The 21,411-nt window shown below is 32.8% G+C and overlaps 1 protein-coding gene across 9 annotated transcripts in view; it reads left to right on the forward strand.

The window, feature by feature from the left end:
- Positions 1-21,411, forward strand: part of LOC129808126 (neuropeptides capa receptor) — an 86,967-nt gene that overhangs the window by 43,303 nt on the left and 22,253 nt on the right. For all 9 annotated transcript variants that reach the window (XM_055857936.1, XM_055857880.1, XM_055857897.1 and 6 more), the window contains exons 4-9: positions 3,471-3,561; positions 6,178-6,377; positions 6,499-6,675; positions 12,276-12,347; positions 16,823-16,867; positions 16,985-17,084. In XM_055857936.1, coding sequence (XP_055713911.1) covers positions 3,471-3,561; positions 6,178-6,377; positions 6,499-6,675; positions 12,276-12,347; positions 16,823-16,867; positions 16,985-17,084 — 685 coding nt within the window. The remainder of the gene's footprint in view (positions 1-3,470; positions 3,562-6,177; positions 6,378-6,498; positions 6,676-12,275; positions 12,348-16,822; positions 16,868-16,984; positions 17,085-21,411) is intronic.

Raw genomic sequence — 21,411 nt, forward strand, 5'->3', positions numbered from 1 at the left:
ATTACTGCCTTAAGTCTGGTGGCTCGAAAGAGTCGTTACTAGAGGCCGTGATAATAGCCGAGAACCAGTCCGAATAGAGAACGAATTCCCCGGAATTTTCAGGAATATTTTTATCAGAGCAAGGGGGTAGTCTGATTGGATTCGGACAATCTCCTACTCTTGTTTTCAACTCTTCAGCTCAACGTAGACGTAACAATCATTTTCGGAGTAATATTGGGGACACTGGGACATCACCGAACATGAGATAGCACCGAACATTGCGATTTTTAAATAAGGTATTAGACTTTAGAAGATGAGATCTGTATTACTTCATTGATACTTATACGGGCTTCAGACTTAAGGCTTAGCCATATAGCTTATTTATTCTAATTTCTTATCAGTTTTTTGAAAATTTTAATTCAAAATTGAATTATTAAAGATAAATGACCTAAGGTAAAGTATCCTATGTCGACCACTTAAGGATAGAATTTGTGAAAAACGTATGAAAAAACAGTTGTGTTTTTTGATAGGGTTTTTACCTAAAACTATAGAATAGATCCTTATCTATGTAATTGTTAACTTCATTTAGTCATAAAATTTTAAATTATTAAAAAATTAAAATGTTTCAAAAATGCGAAGTATTCCTCTACTCGACCACTACAATATCAGTGTACCTCTACTCGACCGCTTGGGGTTCCTCTATTCGACCACTCATTTTTTCTTAAAATTAAACAAATCACAAAACTAAAAAGTCACTGATTTAACTTTGGCTGGTTTAACTCATCATGAATAGCACTTAAAATTTAGTTAATCATTAAAATAAATAGGGAAACTCACTTATGAACTCTTTCAGAAGTATAGAACAACATTCAAGTGAAAAAAGCTTCACTTGCTATGATTCATCGACCGGTCGAATTGAGGAACAATTTATTTGAAATGCACTTTCAATTTTAATACATAAAATTAATCTTTAACTTAGTCATGGTACTAAAATTTTTGCACAGGTAATAAAGATTAAGTTCTCAACTTGCGATTAAACTCAGAATTTGAATTCTCAAGTAATCTTGTGAGGGTAATAATTGAAATATTTCCTTAAGAAAAAAGTCAAGAATATCAAAAAGTATGCCATAATTTAATGAAAAATTGCGAATTTTTATTTAAGAAATACCTTACCCCTCCGTCCTTTTTCTGATTTTTCAGTGTTTTATGGTCAATTTCTATGATATTTTCACTGATTTTGATTAATTATGAAATAATGGACCCTATGATTTTAAACCATTCGATAAATATTATTGTAAATGTAAATAAATTGAATAAATATTTCCACCGGTCGACTTGAGGAACCCAGGGTGGTCGACTCAAGAGGCGGTCGACTCGAGGATACCTTACCTTATTAGGTCTTCAAAAATCAATAAAATCGCTCGCTATTTAAGATTTTGAGATCTTCGAGAACTGGATTAAACCTCTAGTCTGAAGACAGCTTTAGGGTTGCTTGTTCGCTGAAGAAGTGATCGTCATAATTCAAGTATCAATATTCATAATCATCATAATTCAATAATAATCAGTGTTCGGTTGTGCCCCAGTTTCCCTTAACTAATTTTCGTAAAAAAATTGCTTATCGGTCCATAATCGGTTCATTATACTGATTCACAATCGATTTGAAGCAATTCATAAATGACTCAAAATATTTTCCAAAACATACCTTAGCAGTAATATAAAATTGAATTTCGGATAAAAATTAAGTATATTAAAATTAGTAAAACCGATTGGAATCCGTTCAGGCTTATCAGGATTTCCAAGACCTTACCAACGAGCCCTAACATGATACCATTCGATTGAGAAATACACTCTCTAGAGCCTTTTTAACCTTTGATCTTGTAAAACCATTATTAGAAATGATTCAACGGTATTTTTGTATCTGGATGAAATGTCCGCCTGGACAACCTTTACAGCATATCCAAAAATGAAAAAAAGAAATCGCACGACCTGCTTTCGAGCAATCCCAAAAAAAATGGTTTTTAAGGGGAAGAGGGGGGTCGGTTGGGAAAATGAGGGACATGTTAATGGTCTCAGGTACGATTTATGGGGGGCCCCGTGGATCCCAAAAAAATCGAAGAATTATGCATTACTTACTGCTGCTCTTTCTATAGAGTTTGGGCAGTAAAAATGTGACACTGACGAGTGGTGGCCGATAAAAATTTTACAAAAAAAAAAAACCGAGACATTGTTCTATTTGTTTAGTTCGATCACACATTAAACAATTTTTAACTGAAGATGTAAGAAATTGTATTACTTGCATTGGCAATAGTATCACACATTTCTAAAACAATTTTGCTTTGTTGCGTTGAAAGTCTCGTACATACATCCGTTCAATATGAAATGTCTATTTTCAGCGTCTTCATATTGATTACGCAAAATATTTATATCTAAATCGTTATCTTGAATATTTGGCGAAGGATTTAGAAACAAACTTCAGTGTCACCATAAGGACACATCCGCGTGATTTTTTTTTTCCTTCCTGGCCTACAAAGACTTTGTCCTTATTGTGATTTTTCATTTCTTGTCACATATGGAGAAATGAAATTGAATTTTGATTTACAAAGAAATACAATCTCTTTCTGGTGAAAAAAAATAATAATAATTCAGTGTGCTTGAAATTGTTATATTGAAATGGTAGTGACTATAAAATTTTGAGAGGTCACATAGAGCAAAACGTGTATTTGATACCAATAGCTTGTTTTTTTTCTATCTAAAATAGAAATTTACATAAGCAGTGTGTATAGGAAATTTGAGAGGATATGGAATGTCTGTGGTCGAGAAGCAAACAGACGAACCCATAGAGACCTATACAATAAATTCACATCATATTCCTGGGTTAGAGTTAGAGACATGTCAATAACTGTCTGTTGGCTTTTCAATTCCACATACATAGGTTCTCTTTTTTTTTTACTAAAATGTGCCAAAATGCCTGTGAAGTTCAAATATTTGACTATTCTTAAAATATAACGTCACGCCCACACACCTTCTACTATATATTTTCACCCTTAAATCAGTTGAAGTACCACGCCATTACTCATATTTCCGCTCAACTGGTGATGAGAGCGAACGATATTGGTGCCACCACTATCTTTTTGAGTATTTTTCGCGGAAATTCCCTAGAAGGACTTGAAGTGGAAAACACTCCATTAGGCAATACATACCCTATGCTGAGTTGGTGAATGTTTTAAAGAGAAAAAAAAAGTTATTGCTCTTTCTGTACGTTTTTGCATATTACAAAATTCCAAGTTTAATTTTTTCTCCACCCTAACGAAAAAAATGCCGCTTGAGTGGATAAAATGATCATAAATATTTGCCCTTGTTCTATATACGATTGCTTCCCTCCGCCTCAGGTCTATACAATTTCTTTAATTCACTTCCAAGCGATTTTATATGTTGCAATATATTGGGATTATGCCTAATTTTTTTTCTGCGAATTTTCTGTTTGCTTTCAGGTCTTCCATTCGAAATGAGTATAGTATGGCATCAGTATCCATATCAATTAGGAATTGTTTTCTGCAAATTGCGAGCATTTGTTTCGGAAGCGTAAGTAATAATATTTGCTGTGAAACATCATAAAATAAGGGATATTTGAATCAGCAATCAATTCAACGGAATATGTTTGCAAAACTAGACATTACACTGCCAGAAACATTCATAGCACATGGCGAACAATCTTCTGGTGAATATTGAATGAAATTTTCATGTCAGTTTCTCACTTTGGTACCAACATGTTCCACAAATAGTCTTTCTGTGGTTCTAAATAGATTTATTTTTAAATAATAGCAGTAATTAATATATTGAGAATATAATGCCCAACGCACAATAACTTTTGTTTAGTAAACATGTTTTTTGACATTTCAATGAGAGTGAGTGAGATCTAGATCTAGTCATCTCGCTCACTCCTATAGAAAATTTTGAAAACATGTTTACAAACATGTTTTCTGTCAAAAACTGTCATAAACCTTTACCCTTGCCGACAATAGGGTCATATATGACCCGGAAAATTCTACACGCTTTTCTGGAAAATTGAGAGTAGTTTATTATATCAAAATATGCAATATACAATCTTTGGATATTCTATTTTGTGTTTCTAAAGAACTTTTTGCTGAAAAAATAAATGAATATAAAAAATTTTAAAAAAGAAAAGTCATTTCACAAAGTTCGAAATTCGTGATTTTTTATCTCAAATATTTTCTTTTCCTGAATATCTGGAGTATTGAGAAAATTAGCCAAGAATCTTACATTCTTCTATTATGATGTCATGCACAAACAGCTAGATTTCAATTAATGTAAATAGTCAAAAAAAAAATTTCTCCGGGTCATATATGACCCTAATGACGTGAAAGAGTTAAGGAATAGTAGAGTTATAGAAGCATTGCAGAGAATAAAGTAGAATAATTTGAATGAAAATCACATATGTTCGTCATATACAATTTTAATTTTAAACGTATTCGAAAATGAAGAAAAAATCTAGAGGCCATTTTCGAAATAAACCAAAAAAACATGATTTTGGAGAGGAAGGAGGTATGTCGGGAAAAAGGAAAAAAGACTGTCCTAGATTATGTTGACTTATGGGTGGTCGTCGAAGACAGGAAGTTGATATCTCTTACCGTTTGGTTTCTAGCCGTGGCACAAGTCGAAAAAAGTGGATTATAGACTGCTCTCTTTTTGATTTCGAGCAATAAAAGAATTGAAAACAGAAAAAAATGTACAACATTTTGAATAAGGAATTAGAACAACGTCTGATTCTATATTAGGAGAGACCTAGGCAAAATTAGTCAGAAAATTATCCTATTAATTAAATTATCCTTATTATCAGATTGATTAATAATTCAATGAATGGGAAAACGTGTTTATTTTGAATAAGTAAAGGTTTCCTCAATATTTCTTTTAAAGCAAACTATAACATTCCAACCTGACTAATAATTCTACACCTGGCTCATTTTGTCCCCGTTTCCAATATTCTTTATTTTTTGCGACATTTTGGACGGTATTTTATTCAATTTTGAATCATATCAAATTCTACAGTAAGAAATTTTTAAACAAAATTGAGAGATTGCATAAATTAAACATTTGACTTAGAATAAATCGAAAAATAGTAAACGATTAATTATAATTATACACTTTAAAAGCTTTTTGAAAAATTTGAAGTAATTTACAGATAGAAATATGTAGCAGATACTAATTTTCTACTAAACAAAATGAAAATTTTACTGAATAAAAATGTTTTTATATTCTAGAACTTTTTCATGTAGTAGCTAGCATCATAACTAAATTGCAGTCATGCAACACCATTTATATCAAATATCCAAAATCAACATAATATCTAAACGTGCCAATATACCAAAGTTGGGCAATAATTTTGAGAAAATATTATATCCGGCATCCAATAAATTTTAGTAGAGAGCAGTGTTTAGTGGAATTATTTAACGCTTGTTTTGGCAACAAATCGGAAAGATATTGAGGCACTTGTTCTATAAGCCGGAGCGTGAGAGAACTAAAGATATTGCCACGTCAAGTTCAGAATAGAGCATCATTTATTTAGTGTTGCGGTATCCCTATCAAAATATGCTAACAGTGAAAGAATAGAAGCGATTTTTATTATTCTCAACACCGTATAGCTCAGTTTAGCGTTGATTTATCATAAAAGACCTTTACCAACAAGTTTAACCTCAAGCAATAAAAGTTTGCAGTGAATAACTATTTTTTTTTCAAATACAATCAATTTCTCATTTTTTTTCTATTATTGTATTTAAGGGGGCGTTGTAATTGATTGGAAATCAACATTATCTGCCCTTATATGGATCAGTAGGAGTTTATGTTGTATTAAAGAAGAAAAAAAATGTGTATATACACGTTCGCAATAAGCAGCAACTTTGTCTTATATTTTTATATTGATCTGCTTTTCATGGGATGATTTCTCAAGGGAAATGAAAGCCATAATAGGAAAAGTTGTATGGGATAGACATGCATGATGAAAATATTGAAGGGTGTTACATTGAATTGATTGCTGGTCACAAATCTCATATTTGACTCCTTTTGTTTTTTAGTATGAAGGAGCCAAAATAAAAAAAAAATGAAAAGAATATGCTAGATGTCAGTCCTCCCAAAATCAATTCGTGACCAATTTTTTTATCCAAAAAATAAAAAAACAAACAGATCGACATATGTATCAGTCCTGACGATAGTGGCTTTCACTATGGAGCGCTTTCTGGCCATCTGTCATCCCCTTCACTTGTACACAATGAGCGGTTTCAAGCGGGCGGTTCGAATCATCGGGGCTTTGTGGGTGGTTAGCTTTCTCAGTGCTGTGCCTTTTGGAATATTCACCAAAATCCATTACATCTCGTATCCGGCTGGTGAGTTATCCTTATCGCTATAGCTTTACCACTAACCAGAGCAAATTTTATCCATAATCTGACTCACGAGATTTTTCACATTCTTCGACCCAAATATTGTCACAAATGGCACTCTTGGCAGACAACAGTACCATCGAGGATTCTGCATTCTGTGCCATGCTCGACAATCCAGAAGGCTTCCCACTTTGGGAGCTGTCGACATGCATCTTCTTCGTCGTACCCATGGCCGTTATTGTGGTGCTCTACACGAGAATAGGGCTCAGGATACGCTCACGGACCCGTCACACTGTTGCTCTTGGTGAGTTATTTTGCATTATAACTGCCACATTTTGCCCGTTTCCTCAATTACTATATTTTCCACATATTATAATTCATGCTGAATATAAACCAAACTAAGGGAAAACATAAAACACAACATGCAACACTTGATGCTTTTTTGAACACAGGAAAACGGATGCACTTGTTCTGGGGAATTTCCCAAGGAAATTGTAGTCAAACAATTTGGTGATATAAGTCCTACTAAATCATCAAAATTATCAACTAAATTATAGCTATATATTTGCTTTTATAAAGCCTTTTTAAACCCTTGAAACTTTTTAAAAGAATTTTTATATACTTCATTCCTGTAAATTGGATGCACTATTCATTAAATCATGGTTTTAAATAGCTTTTCGGTACTCATAAAAAAATCTATCCGAGCCATTTGAATACAAAAGAACATTGTGCAAATGCTTCGCAATCTCTCTAGCTGAAACTTCTTATATATAGAACCACTCTATAAAGTTGCTAAAGTGAATTCACACTCCGATGTATTTGGTCAGAAAAAAACCTCGCAGTGTTAACCGTAAAGTAAAAAAAAAAATACTATATTAATGTGTTGTATACATTCTCATTCTACCCAAGTAAAATGAGAAAAAAATGATTCCATTTTTTTGTTCATACATTTTAAAGAGTCTTCAACGATCATCTATATTCCGATGCTTTAGGGAAAAATATTTTATTCATTAGACAATTTTGAGCAAATAATAAGCGAAAAATGACGATTATGTGAAGTCTATTGGAAAATTGAAGAGCCCAAAACTCATTGGAATCAGAAGATATAATTGATAAAATTGAAGGGCATGCGAATAAATGGAAAATTGCGACGAATTGCTCGCAGCGCAACTGTCTGCAAATCTGCCAGGGTTGGGGCGATGGATAAATGACCCAAATCATTGAGGGTGACAGGGTGGCTTTATCGGCGCCATAAACGACCTCAGTCAACCCAATACCTTGAACACGTTAGATACCAGTAAGGCAGTATATTTTACGGTTCTTGTCACTTTTGTGCACTCCAAATTCAGTCTGAGGATTCGTAAGCAATTAGCCAAGGGAATTACTTGGGGAACATGTATGATATACTCGTATAGGTCAATTCTCTTTTTCATTATAAAAAAAAATATTATAAAGGTGAATTCAAATTATACATAAAATGTATATTAGGGTTGAACTTTCCAATATAAATAACCTAACTTCTATGAATATAGAAGCAGGATATACTTTATCGATTCTCATATTTGATGATAATTTTATTCATTATACGAATGATTCAATTTTTTAAAAAAAATGGTTCTTTTATCCACAGCCACTAAGGAATAATTTTCATATTACACAATATAAACTAATATACATTCTTATATTAGACATGCCTTAAAAATTAAGCCCATATTAACGATGATTGGATCTTATACATCCCGATACAACCAGTCCATACAACCATAAAAAATGTAGATAGGGCAATGATCGATATAAACCATGAATTTAAGAATAAACACATTGTAAGTTTCATCCCAATTCGGAACTTCGGAAGCACCAAAACTACTACAAATCTGAAACCTATAAAAATTCTAGCAGAATCTTTAGGTAGATGATTAACTTTTTTGACATGAAGTATGACTCCATTCCAAATCTTCCAGACTAAAGTCAACTTAGAATTAGTAATAATTATCCTACGAGACATATTTTGTTTCTGACATCGAGATCTATATCTAATGAAATTACCATAATAAAGTTATAATAAAGTTCATACGACATTCAATAGAGCATTAGGGGAAAACGGGAAAGTTTGGGACAGTAATAGATTGGGACACTGATTTTTATTCAAACTATTAAAATAAATGGAATTAAATCATTACGCAATCGTAGGCAGCATTAAGAGGTATAAGGGAAACTGGAGCTGTAATAAACATAACAAAGTTGTAAATACGGATTTTTATATCTACACATAAGCTTATGTCGACTATTTCTTCAGTGAACAAGAATCCCTATAGTATCTTTGAATTCATATAGGTATTTTAAGTATAAAAATCGCAGTGTCTAAAACAACCACATGTTTACCACTCGGTCCCAGAGTCCCGTATTGAGTGACAAAATAGATATCATCAGTTTTATCGGTTAGATTATACAAACCATTTTTCATTTTGTTCAAAATAGTACCAAGTGAGTCAATTGAACAGCAACTAAGTTTAGATCTCAATAACTTTGAAACCGTATGCTCCGAGTTTAACGATGTCAAATTATCGCTTTCCTTTGGTATTCATAAATCCCAGTTTGAAAGCTGTCCAAAATTCAAAGTTGCTCCACTTCCGCCGAATTTTGATTTTGCTGTCTCATTGACTTCTAAAGTATTTTAGGAAAGTATTTTAAGAGAAGTTACAAAGATTACGCTCTGTTATTTACGCTCTGTATTACAGTCAAAATAAGAATGGCAACAATATGCTTGAGAAAAATACTTAACGTGTTTTGAAGACGCCCAAAGATGCGAAAAGATACAGAGAAAGGTGAGAAAAGTGTTTGATCAGAGACGACCGATAAAACTGCCTTAAAATAAGTGGTATATAAAGATCATAAAGATAGAAAAGCATCCGGAAAAGTACAAAGCCCTCTAGATGGTAAATGGTGTTGAAAAACGACTTTGGAAAGAAGGGATTTAGATGGTCATTCATGACTGAGATTATTCTCGAAGTAGGACTTGACGCAGGACTGAAGCTTGTTATTGTTATAAATATCAAATTAAGCCAGAAAAAACACGTCCCGAACATCCGCTTTTTTGTCTCACTGTACCCCAGATTTAGGAAAGAAGGTATTTAGATGGTCATTCATAACTCAGATTGCTCTCGAAGTAGAACTTGACGCAGGACTGAAGCTTCTTATTGTCAGAAATATCAAATTATGCCAGAAGAAATGCGTCCCGAACATTCCCTTTTTGTCCCATTGTTCCCCAGATTTAAGATGTTAAGGAAAAACTAACACGTTAAATATTTTTCATTTTTTAAGAAAATCTATTCATTTTCTGACCCTTATTCAATTCTTGTAATAAAGGTAATAGCTATGGGTATATTACGGCATATATTAAGTTTTGACACAATTTTCCTAGGCATTTTCGAATAACGTTTAACACAAAAAAAAGTATCCCAACATCCCCACTCTCCCCTATTTTTTTTATACAGCAGTGACGTTATCAATCACACACATCATGAAATCAAGTAAAGTAATGCTCATTAGATGCAATTCAAATACCTTTAACACCAAAAAAATTTTACTGTCTTAAAAGAAATTAAAATCCGAAACAATTGCACCATAGAACCATAGGGTGGAGTAAGCACTTTTGGCCAGTTTAAGGTTTCATATGCTTGTAATTTTTATAATCTTTAATTAAATAAAATAAAATTTTGTACAAAGATACCTTAAAGCCGTTTCTTCCTAATAATCCAAGAGAATTCCTAAATTTTTTTGGATAAGGTAAAGTACCCTCTAGTCGGCCGGTTTCTCAACTCGGCCAGTTGAATTATTTAATCAATTTTTTTAACGTTTTATAGTCAATTTCTATGAAATTTTCACTGATTTACGTTATATATAATATAATACACCTTATAATGTTAAATCGGTAAGACCATATTATAACAAATCTAAGTAAATTGAATAAATAGTCGCACTGGCCGAGTTGAGAAACCGGCCGACTACAGGGTACTTTACCTTATTTTAGTGAAAAATGCATTTTATGCAACTATGCATATTTCAGTACTTTTAGCCATTGTGTGCAAGCACTTTTGACCACTTGTTTCCAATAGAATTTTAATAAAATAACAGAAGAAACAGCTTTCGAAAACTTTCACAAATACACAGCACAAGTCCTATTCTTATTTAACAACAATTTTATGTGATCATTAGAGTATTTTAAACGACTTTTTGAACATTATCTATTTGATGTAACAATCAGGCAAAAGTCACGATTGTTTTTACTGAAATCCGCGAGGTGCGCCACGTGTAAAATGTATGGGAAAATGAATGGCCAAAAGTACTTACACAGCCGAAAAATGTAAGCTGTTTTAGCCACATCCGATTTTCATTTAATTTGTTAGAAAATCTTATTAAGGATGATATGACAATAAAATTTAGTTAATTGAGAAATGGACTTTCATTGAATAACATCAAATATTTTCATCAAAAATATGAAATAATGCAAAACAATTTCTCTTAACATTAACAAGTTTCTTAAGAATTTCATGTTTTTTTTTAGTGATTGTTTACCTTGTCGAGAATTTCTTTCAATAACTTAGAATTAATCAAGTCGATACAAAATCAAATATGATTTTCTGTTTCGTTAGATTAGAGGTCACGAAATAAGACCCATTTTTTTGTTCTAAATAAACTCATAATTGCCTTACAATGTGATTTTACTTTAGGTGGCCAAAAGTGCTTACATGGCCAAAAGGATTGACTCTACCCTATAATGAGTATTCTACTTTTTAAGACATTGAGTGCCTTACCCTACCTTTAATAGATATTTAATAGACTTTTAATAGAATTCGAGAAACAATTTGGCTATATTTCAGAAACAAAGAAATATTTCAGAAAAATCCTTCATACCAAACAAGTAAATAACAGAAATAAATAAAAGCCTATTGAATCTTTTTTTTAATGGATGCAAATGTCCCCAAAACCAAATAAAAAATGTTTTAACCTTTGAGAATTTTTAAAGTATTAAAAATCCACAAATTAAAATCCTCTTAAATTTCACGCTAAAATCACTGCAATACTGCTCACCAAAAATATGTAGTTCAAATACTAAATCTACTTTTATGATTATCATTCATAAAACATTTTCAATCGCTCTGGACAAGTATAATTTATGGTTTTTCACTCAAAATAGAGGCTTATTGTCTCGTAGGTTATAAAGCAACTTTTCAGTTGAAAGATTATATTACTGGGTTCTCTTAAAAATTCCGTACTTGAATGGTAATATTACAGGTACTACGTGTAAATTTGTAACTTGGCAAAAAATGAATTTTTCCCATGACATTTACGAGTTTACAACCACTGTGGGTGTTCCTAAAAGACTTGGAAAGTGCCACTGATGTAAAAACTACAATTTATTATTATGATCCTTTGTGGTGTCAAAAGGGGAAATAGATCTACTGAAGCGTAAACATATTCAAACTGCTAACATATCAAATTATGTGCCCAGAAAGTCATTCACATTCTACCATATAACATAATAAAATTTACCGGGCTTTTTCGTTAGTCCCATTTTCTTGGGATCCCTGAAAAAAATTTCCCCATCTCAAGCCAGTATAACATCGCGAAATAGGGAAAACCAACCACCATGAATTTATATTGAAACAGTTTATTGTCTGATGTTTTCCCTTTCAACAGCTATGGTGAAATGGGGAAAAAATTTTATCGAGTTTTCCCATACTCTGTCATTTTGTTACATAACATTCGGCAAGTCTCTTCACCTAACATTTCACATCAATTGGTACACTACACGTTGAAGCTGCAAAAAAAAGAAAGAATCACTTGGGAGAGCATTGTTTCATAGAATTTCTACTCAATTGCCATTCTTGGCTTCCCTTTCAGGTGTTCAACAGGGATCAGTGCACAATGAATCCAGACAGATCCAATCACGGAAAGCAATCATCCGAATGCTAGGTGAGATTATTATTTGCCCTTAATTATTGCAATATCACACTCACACCGATTCATCACCTTTTCACTGATCGTTTGTCAAAGTGAAAGCTATCTCAATAGGAAAGGTGCGAGTTCTCCCTTTTAAGGTATTACTTCCACTCGCTGACATCCTCATTATCAGTATGAAAAAAAAGGCACAAAATAATGAAAGAAAAAGAAATGACACACCATCGAGAGATGAAAAAAAGTATAAAATTGAAAAATCACGCCATGAGACAATGAGAGTGTAAACTGAGAGATTCTTTAAGATATTACGAAAGAGGATTTTTTCATGAATATATATTTTTTTCAAGTTAGTGTTGATGAAAAGGACTTTAGAGCATAGAAAAACGACATACTCATGAAAATTACTTTTGAAAATGGTAGACAGAAGCAGGATTTAATCAAATATTTCCTACATGACAGACTCTTGTCGTCAATGACCCAAAAAAAAAGGAGGGTGGATAAGGAGATAGAGGCGTAACAATCAAAGAAGACAATCTGAGATGGAGTGTTACAAGCAGAACAAGCATCATTGTCATTTCATATCACTTTCCTTCCTTTAAGACCTTTAAGACACATATCACAACTCTCAAGCAATCGAGATAATTTGTCAGTATACTTGCATATATTTCAAAAAGATTCCTAGAATGGATTTCACGAGCTTCTTTCATGAAACTTGAACCATTTGTTTTTTTTTTTTTGTGAATACCTTAGACTTAAGCTGTCTATACACTAGGAAAAAATTTCATCAATATTTGCAAACTCACATATTTATTTGAGGAATTTACATAGGGTAAGTGTGCCAAATTCCGGCCAGCTTGCAATTCCGGCCACCTTTTATGTTCCTCGAATTTCCATGAATTTTTAGTTTTTACATACTCTAGAGATTATATAATGCAAAAGAATAACAAAAATGTAGCTTTGACAAACGAGATGACGTGAAAAAGATATTGAATGAATTCCCGAAGGGCAAGGAACTATGATAATGAAGGTGACCGAAATAGGGCACCAAAGCTATGTCTACATTTTTATTAATTTTAAAATGTATTAAGAATGATTTTAGAGTAAATAAAGACGATAAACGGTTTACAAGTTTCCAAGCAACACTCCTTAAGAAGAAGGAATAAAAAAATCAATTTTTATTAAAAATATTACATTTCAAACTTGAGACTTTGGCGCTTGCATGCAACTATGCCAAAATTTGACACACTTACCCTATTCCGGAATTCAGCTGTTAGATTCTGCACTCCTGGCACTTTGCATAGTTAATGGGGAAAAATTCCGAGGTTTCTTTTCTGGATCAAATTATTGTCTGAGGCAGAACCCATAGCAGCCGCCTGTCCAGCAAATATCATAAAACTGTTTATCCCTTGCTTTTGTTTGAGTGCCACAGCAGCTCCGTCGATAAAATTAGGCACAATCAGGAAATCCCTCAATCAGTGATTCAAAAGCCAATCTCCTAATGAATTTGTGTCCATCCTAAAATTCAAACTTTCTGTTCCATTCTCTGAAAAGGACACATTCCAATCAATCGATGGTGTCCAGTCTGTCCAGTGTTCTGGATGATAAGATTCTCCTCATGGGCACATTCATAAAGTCCATTCATTGCGAAAACAGAAATTGTTTAGCAAACAAAAAACACTGTTTTGAGGTTATGTTTAGATATTCCGGAATTCCATTCCAACCAAGATTTTATCCTGTTGCGAGGGAATTTGCTGAATATAATGTGATCCTCAAGATTCTCTCTCCTCTCTATAGTGTCTCGATCCTCAGAGGTCTCCTGGTAAATTCCTGCTGCATTCCATAAAGATTTCTCTCGACTGTCCGAGACTTTAGAGAAGACAATGAATCTCTCAATTTTCTCCATTTTTGCTCGTCTTAGAATTTGGAATATGTGTTCGATGTACCAAAGGACTCTTCAGTGATGCACAGAAGCAATTTCCGACAATTTTTAAAGCAAAAACGAAAAAAAACTTCACTAAAACTTGATGGGTTCCACCAGGCACAACATGTCTAGAAAAACACTCCTCTTCCGAATTTTTAGAAAATTTTCCACTAAAATTCACTGAACACTATCCCAATGAACTTCGACAAACACTTTCCAAAGTTTTCCAGGAACAAAATGATAAATTTTCGCGAAAAAGAATCTCAAGCTGCAGGAAGACTTGAGAAATGAAACAAAGTGTCAATATTAAAACGTATTGGTTCCTGTGTGGAGGTATTTTCTTCAATTATATTCTCTTCAATTATTAAAGTTTTTATCAATATTATTATTGAAGGGCCATATATCCATATTTTTGCTAATGTATAGACAGCTTTAGACATATTATATGATGCTATCAGCAATTGGTGCATTGGTGAAATATATTCGAAAAGAAATAAATATATCATAAAGACGTGATTTTAACCCTGCCACGATTCGACATAAAGCAAGGATATAAAAAAAAAGTCATGTCTGATTGAAGAGTTGTTCACAATAAGGATTTCTCTCGATCTTTAACGTGATGTGATGGTATATGGTTTTAAGAATAAAATATGTCTCTTTAAGAAACATTTAATCTTTAGAAGGTTACGTATAATTTACATTTTTGAAATTGAAGTAAGGTCAGTAAAGGACTAAAACTAACAAAATACCTTTCAAAAAGTAACGTTTTTAATTTTTTTTGTCAGTTTACAGAAATATTGCTAATCTAATAATGATTTTCTGATGTAGGCGTCATCGTCAAATGTATGCAATAATATTATTTTTATCAGTTTAATAAGATAAATTGCTTATCAAAGACATAACAATATTAGAAAATAACATTGTGATCTTGTATTACCAGTTCGTACCACAGTACAACTGATTATCTTGAATATTTAAATCAAATCTGATTGATTCTTCCTCTACAATTTGTATATCAAAATCTATCCACAGATCAACTACCAGCTGAATTCTAGTAACCTTACGACAAGACCACTATAAATGAGCGTCTAAATGTGTTACTTGTGTCTTTGATTCACTAATATTTAGAATTTGGTCTATTTATTGATGAAAAGTTAGATTTAGTCCGAAGAAATTGATTTAAATTAAAGCTTTTGAATTATGTTCTTATCATTATATAGAACAAACACTAAGTATTAAGTAATTCAAAGATATAAATTACCCATTAGTACGCTCACCAGCAACAATTAATGTGAATAAATTAAAATTTTAATGTGCAAGTGTGATACAAGGATAGGAGTTAGAAGTGTAGTTTATCCAAGTAGCACAGGATTTAAGTAGAATTTTTAATATAATTAAACTTCTAACTCGTATTGTAGTATAATTGCTATACAAGTTTAAAACTAAAAGTGTTGGGCTTACTGCCTCTTCATATGAATATTCTTTGTATAAAGTTTAAAACACTTTTCAGACTTGAGACTCAAGTCCATGTTCAAATATCTCTAACTTATACCTTTATCGTAAATAAATAGAGAAAAATTTAAAATTTGAAGGATATGTTGCTCCTAATTTTCCCATATTAAAAATGCTCCGTCCATTGAGAGATTCAGGAACTTCGATTTTCTAGGATTCCGAATATTTTTCGAGAATATTATCTCTCATTCTCGTTAAATTTTAAGTCTGAAAACGATAAGAATTACTATCAGATTTACAAAAAATAAAATAAAAGAAATATAAACGAATAACATATAATGCCCTTGATACACTTACAACTTAAGCGTAGAGACGGCTTATCTTAATTATAATCAAAATAATGATCAAATTACATTTCTATCAGTTCCTGGTTAATCCGTCTCAGGGCTTAAGCCGAGAAACGGTTCAGTTAGTAGGAAACAAATGAAAATTTAATCAAATCATTATTTTGATAATAATTACTTACGCTATACCGTTTCTCGGCGTAAGTCGTAAGTGTCTCTAGGTCAAAAGGCACGTTTGTGTACGAACGTAAAAATTACGTATACAAAATATGACATAATAAATGTCAAATCGACGGCCAACTGGATTTTGTGAAAACTTTGCAAAAGGACGTTTTTCAATATATAAAATGAGAAAAAAATTATAGAAACACAAAATCTTAATAATTCCAATTAGCGACTTCTGAAACCTTTTGAAACCTAAAAGAATAAAATTAGTAATAATCTAACTTTTATTCAAATTTATCTTACAATTGTTGCATTGAATTCGTTAATGCTTTAACCATGGTATTTGATTTTACTATTTAATTTGTCTGACTATAATCTTGAACTTGAAATAAGAGTGTCTCACTGTTAATTGGAAGACAATGATAGCACCAACTTTCCCGCACTTTTTGCTGAGTAATTTTCCGGGTCAAAAAACGATGAAGTTTATTATACTGAGAAATACATAAGAGTCCCATCGAGACATGGACAAAGTCCTCCGGCACTAACTTTAAGAATGATGTATTCTTGTCTTTATTTTCCAATTTATCTTCTTTAAATTTCTCTTTTAGCCGCTGTCGTCATTACTTTCTTCGTGTGTTGGGTCCCATTCCATGGTAAGACCATTTCTCGCAATTTTTTTTTGTATTTTTCCATTTTAAATTTATTATATGCTCTGCCTTTACGTGTACCGTATTCTTTACTTTTTATCCGTATATGCCTCCATCCGCCAGCGCAAAGATTATTGTGGTTGTACGGTCGCAACTGGGATTATTTAGGAATCGTGAATGAGTGGCTGTTTTTATCCGGCGGAGTTCTCTACTACATTTCATGGTGAGTACTCTTGAGACATGAACAAAAAAGAGGATGTCCATATTGCGGTTGAGTGGAATTGGGATGCCTGAGAAAAACAGTTCAGTTCAATGTCAAATTCATAGGATTTCGAGTCAGGGAAGAAAAAAATACAGAGAAAAATGGGGACTATTTCTTTTAGGTTACCCGAAAGAAAATCCAGATCCAGTAAACTTCGCAAATTAAATCTCCACAAATCAATATGTATCAAGCCATTTGCAAGCATTATGTATATTTGTTGGTTTTGAAAGAAGAACCAATAGTTTTTCCATCTGGACTCTATTGATTATTACTTCTACACAATCATCATCCTTATTTATTGTGCCATAAGGCGCTTTTCATAGAGCTTTCAGACAGTATTTTAGGAGAAAGACAGTTAAGCAAAGTCCAAAATCAACTTTGTTAATGATTTTATTGTTTAACCCTTTAAGGACGAGAAGTTCAAAAATCGGGCGTCAGAAAAAATCGCCTTTTCTGACTTTTTAGAACAAAACACAACTTTAGATGACCGTAGGAAAAATTTCATTTTTGGGTCACCGGTGACCCAATCGTCCTTAAAGGGTTAATGCGTTAGACAAATAAAATTGACAAATTTGATAATCCTTAATTTTCTCCAAACAAAAAGAATCAGTTCGTTTTTACTTTTTTGAAATGGTCCTTACTCCCTACTAGTACTAAAACTTCTTTTCCGTATATCATCTATAGAAAAAAACATTATGCAGAGGTATAGAAGGTATTTTAGCATGTAACATGTTATCCCAGATCAGGACAATCAACGTCTTCACACAATCACTGGATCGTGAAATTGCCACTGTGCAAATATGTGACTTTATCCTTTTTTCCGAAGCAAAACCATAGTTTTTTGCCCTTACATATCCCTCGAGTGATGTATGATAATTCAAATGCACATTCCTTTTTCCAAAGGTTTCCAATTTTCCCACTATCAATTTTGTAGCCAGAAGTGACTTTGTTAAGCAAATATCACATACTCTGCGTAGGAGAAAGCAGGGACGTTTGATACAAGAGTAATTCTATATGAGCTTACAAAACTTCTTAACCGCTTCGCATCTATCACACGCGAACTGGAGGGGAATTCTGTAACGCTCTGGCAATGCCATATGATAAATTGGGTTCGAATCTTAGGAGAGCTTTTTCGAAAATGCGATTCTGTAGCCGTGACATTGCCATTTCAGCTCACGTGGCATTGTCAGAAGTCACGTCTTTGAGATTTCTGACAATTCAAGTGACAATGAATTTTGTTAAAGAAAGTAAAGGGATTTCATTAAAAAATCAATGAATTGCATTTTCGAACTCATATGATATGACAAAAAAAGCTCAAATGGCATTGTCAGGTTTCGAACTCACGCGTGACAATGCCACGAAAATTACAGAATTCCCTTACTGGACGGTTTTTGATCATTCATCTTGCGCCCCATTAATTGTTATTCTCGAATTGTTGTAGAGACAGAGTTCTTCAATGACGTGAAAAAGTCATGCAAAGTTTTTACTTCAAGTGACGCTCGAAAAGTTAAACATCGCGTCGATTTTGATAATATTTTCCTTAATTCCCTTTCCTGATTGAAATTCTGGCTGACTATTTGTATTTCCTAGTATTTGCACTATATAAAGAAACGGCGTTTCAAAGTATTTAATATGAGGTATTTAAATTTAGTGACCGTTAAGACGTGTTTATAATGGCGCTACTATGCGACATAGATTTTTTTCATAATTTTTTAATCTGTTAATCTTCAAGGAACTTACATAATAATTTCAAAATATGAATAGAACGTGTCCAGTACTTTTAAGTACATGTTCGGATGGGTTGGAGTGCTTCTTGAATGCAGAATATTAAGATTGGGTATAATGCTTTGAATAATGAAAATTGGCTCAACTGTCGCTTAATTTGTCGCAAACGAGACATTTCTCTTTTGGAAATAAGTTTATATATTACTAATACTTAAATAAACGCGTGAGTGTAATTATGAAAGAATCATACTGTTGTCGGGCTTTTGCCCTGAAAGATTCCTCAGGGAGACCAAGGCTTATCGCGGCCCATTACACCTGCGCCGACTTAGTTCTGTGCCCCTATCCGAACACTTCCAGGCCATCTTACCCACTGACACTGACTGACAAAGTGTCTCCTGTTAGGAAATCCCCTAAATGGTAGGCAACATAACTATACCACCAGTAAAAGGCCTTGCTTGAAGCGAGAGGTGTGAAATATGAATTTCCCGCGAACAGGGAAGGCAATCTATACCCGCCAGGTTCTATTTAGCTAACAGTTGAAAAATCTCGACAAAAACATCTAATTGACTGTTTTTAATAGTTTCTTTCGGGCCCTACACTCTAGAGAAATTTATGTCCATATTTAACAATTTTTCCTACACAAACGTAGGTAATCTGCTTCAATACTTCTCCAATGTCTAGGGACCATTAAAGATTAGGCAAAAAGAATATTTTAAAGGGCCCTGCTCTTGCCATGTCTTGTATTCTAAAAACCTTGACAGACTTGAGGATTAGCCAAGAGACGGCTTAGCGTATATTCGAAATAATGGTTAAACCATATTTCAATGAATTTCCACTAGGCCATCTCTCGGCTTAAGTCCTAAGTGTGTCAAGGACCTAAGTCCACTCGATTTTTATAGCCTGTCAATAAGACATAATACGGAAAAATGTGCTTTTTTATAAGTTTCATTACTGCCTCCCCCTCACATTTAGGTTTACATTTCAATCATTGGCTAACGATTTTTTTTGTAAAAAATCCCCTCGAATCATGGAACCGCCAGGACATAGACGCTCTCTAGAACAATAGTGCAATCAATTGATTTTTTGATGAATGGTATTTCAAAAATAAAATCACTCATCTTATCTGAAGCATCATTAATTTCAAGTTATGAAACTGAGTCAGAACCAACAAATTGTTGCAATAAAACATTCACAATTACTCAATGTAATGAGAAAACTTAAAATTCGCCAGCAGTGTCTTTCAGGGAAATTTGATAAAAGATGTTTTTCACTAGACAATCTGCAATTTGCACTTTTGAAAGACAGAAGAATAATTTGTTATCTTTTGTGTCATAATTCTCAGGGAAGCGATAAATTTCCAATTTTGAAGTTAAATTATTCCAAAAAATCAGAATTCTTCCACGAAACTCACTCTGTAATAATTTATAGTGAATCATAAATTTCAATTGACAAAAAGCATTTTTGTTTTTAAATTCTAATACGACAGATTTATATAAAAATTTAACAAAGTTAAATTTGGTTAGGCGGAAAGTCGTTATATCATTTGAATAGGCGACTTTAGAAAAAAGAAACAAATTTATCACATGAATGACAACAATGACAATATTTTGAAGTTTATTGATTATGAGCACAAGATACTGCAATATCTTTACATCAAGGATATACAAAAAAAGTTTAATAGCAAAGATATATTTTTTAAAAGTTTCACAGGAGCTGTCGTGCCTAAGAATAGAATCTCATAATTTATTAGACACTGGTAAAAATAAAAGGGTCAAATTGACCCTTTTCAAAAGGATGGATCGTATTTGACCCTTTGAAAGGTTCACTTTTGTATCTCTTGAAATTTAGTATGCACATTTATCACGAATAATCATGTTTTATTGTAAACTTATTACTGATATCATATTTCTCTCATCTGAGCAAACACCAAAGATCACTTTTTCATTGTTTTTTTATTCGTTTATTCCGGAATTAAATAGATGTCAAAACCGTGACCCTTTCGCAAGGTTCCTGGTGACCCTTTCAAAGAGTCAAATATGATCCATCCTTTGGAAAAGAGTCAATTTGACCCTTTTATTTTTACCAGTGGATGTGTTGTTGGCGAAACTATATAAAAGTTGTTATCACGATTGAATTGCACAATGAAATGTTGGATATTTTAAGTTCAAGGCACTAAACTTTTGATGTATAGTAGATCAACATTTTTACTCGTAGAGTAACCTAGACCTCATGAAGAATTTTTTTTAAAAATATTTTTAGATCCAGACAAGTTGGTGAGAATAGTCACAAGTAAATATGCAAATGAAGAGTGTTCTTTCGTTTGTCCCTAGACTACTTCACTAAAGCATTTTATTTATTTTCGGGGTGGAGTAGCTTAACCAGCCAAAACTTCAATCAATATTTTTTTTAATCTATCACAATGTTGGTGAAAAGTTCTGCAGAACGGATTAAATCTGTGGTTCTTTAGACTTGATCCAAAATGCTTTTGCACTTTTGCACAGAAACTTTTCCCAGTATTTAAGTTTATGGAAAATTGTTCTTGGACACATTGTGGAGGATTTAT

Source organism: Phlebotomus papatasi, chromosome 1 (assembly GCF_024763615.1).
Source record: "Phlebotomus papatasi isolate M1 chromosome 1, Ppap_2.1, whole genome shotgun sequence".
Classification (NCBI taxonomy): Eukaryota; Metazoa; Arthropoda; class Insecta; order Diptera; family Psychodidae; genus Phlebotomus; species Phlebotomus papatasi.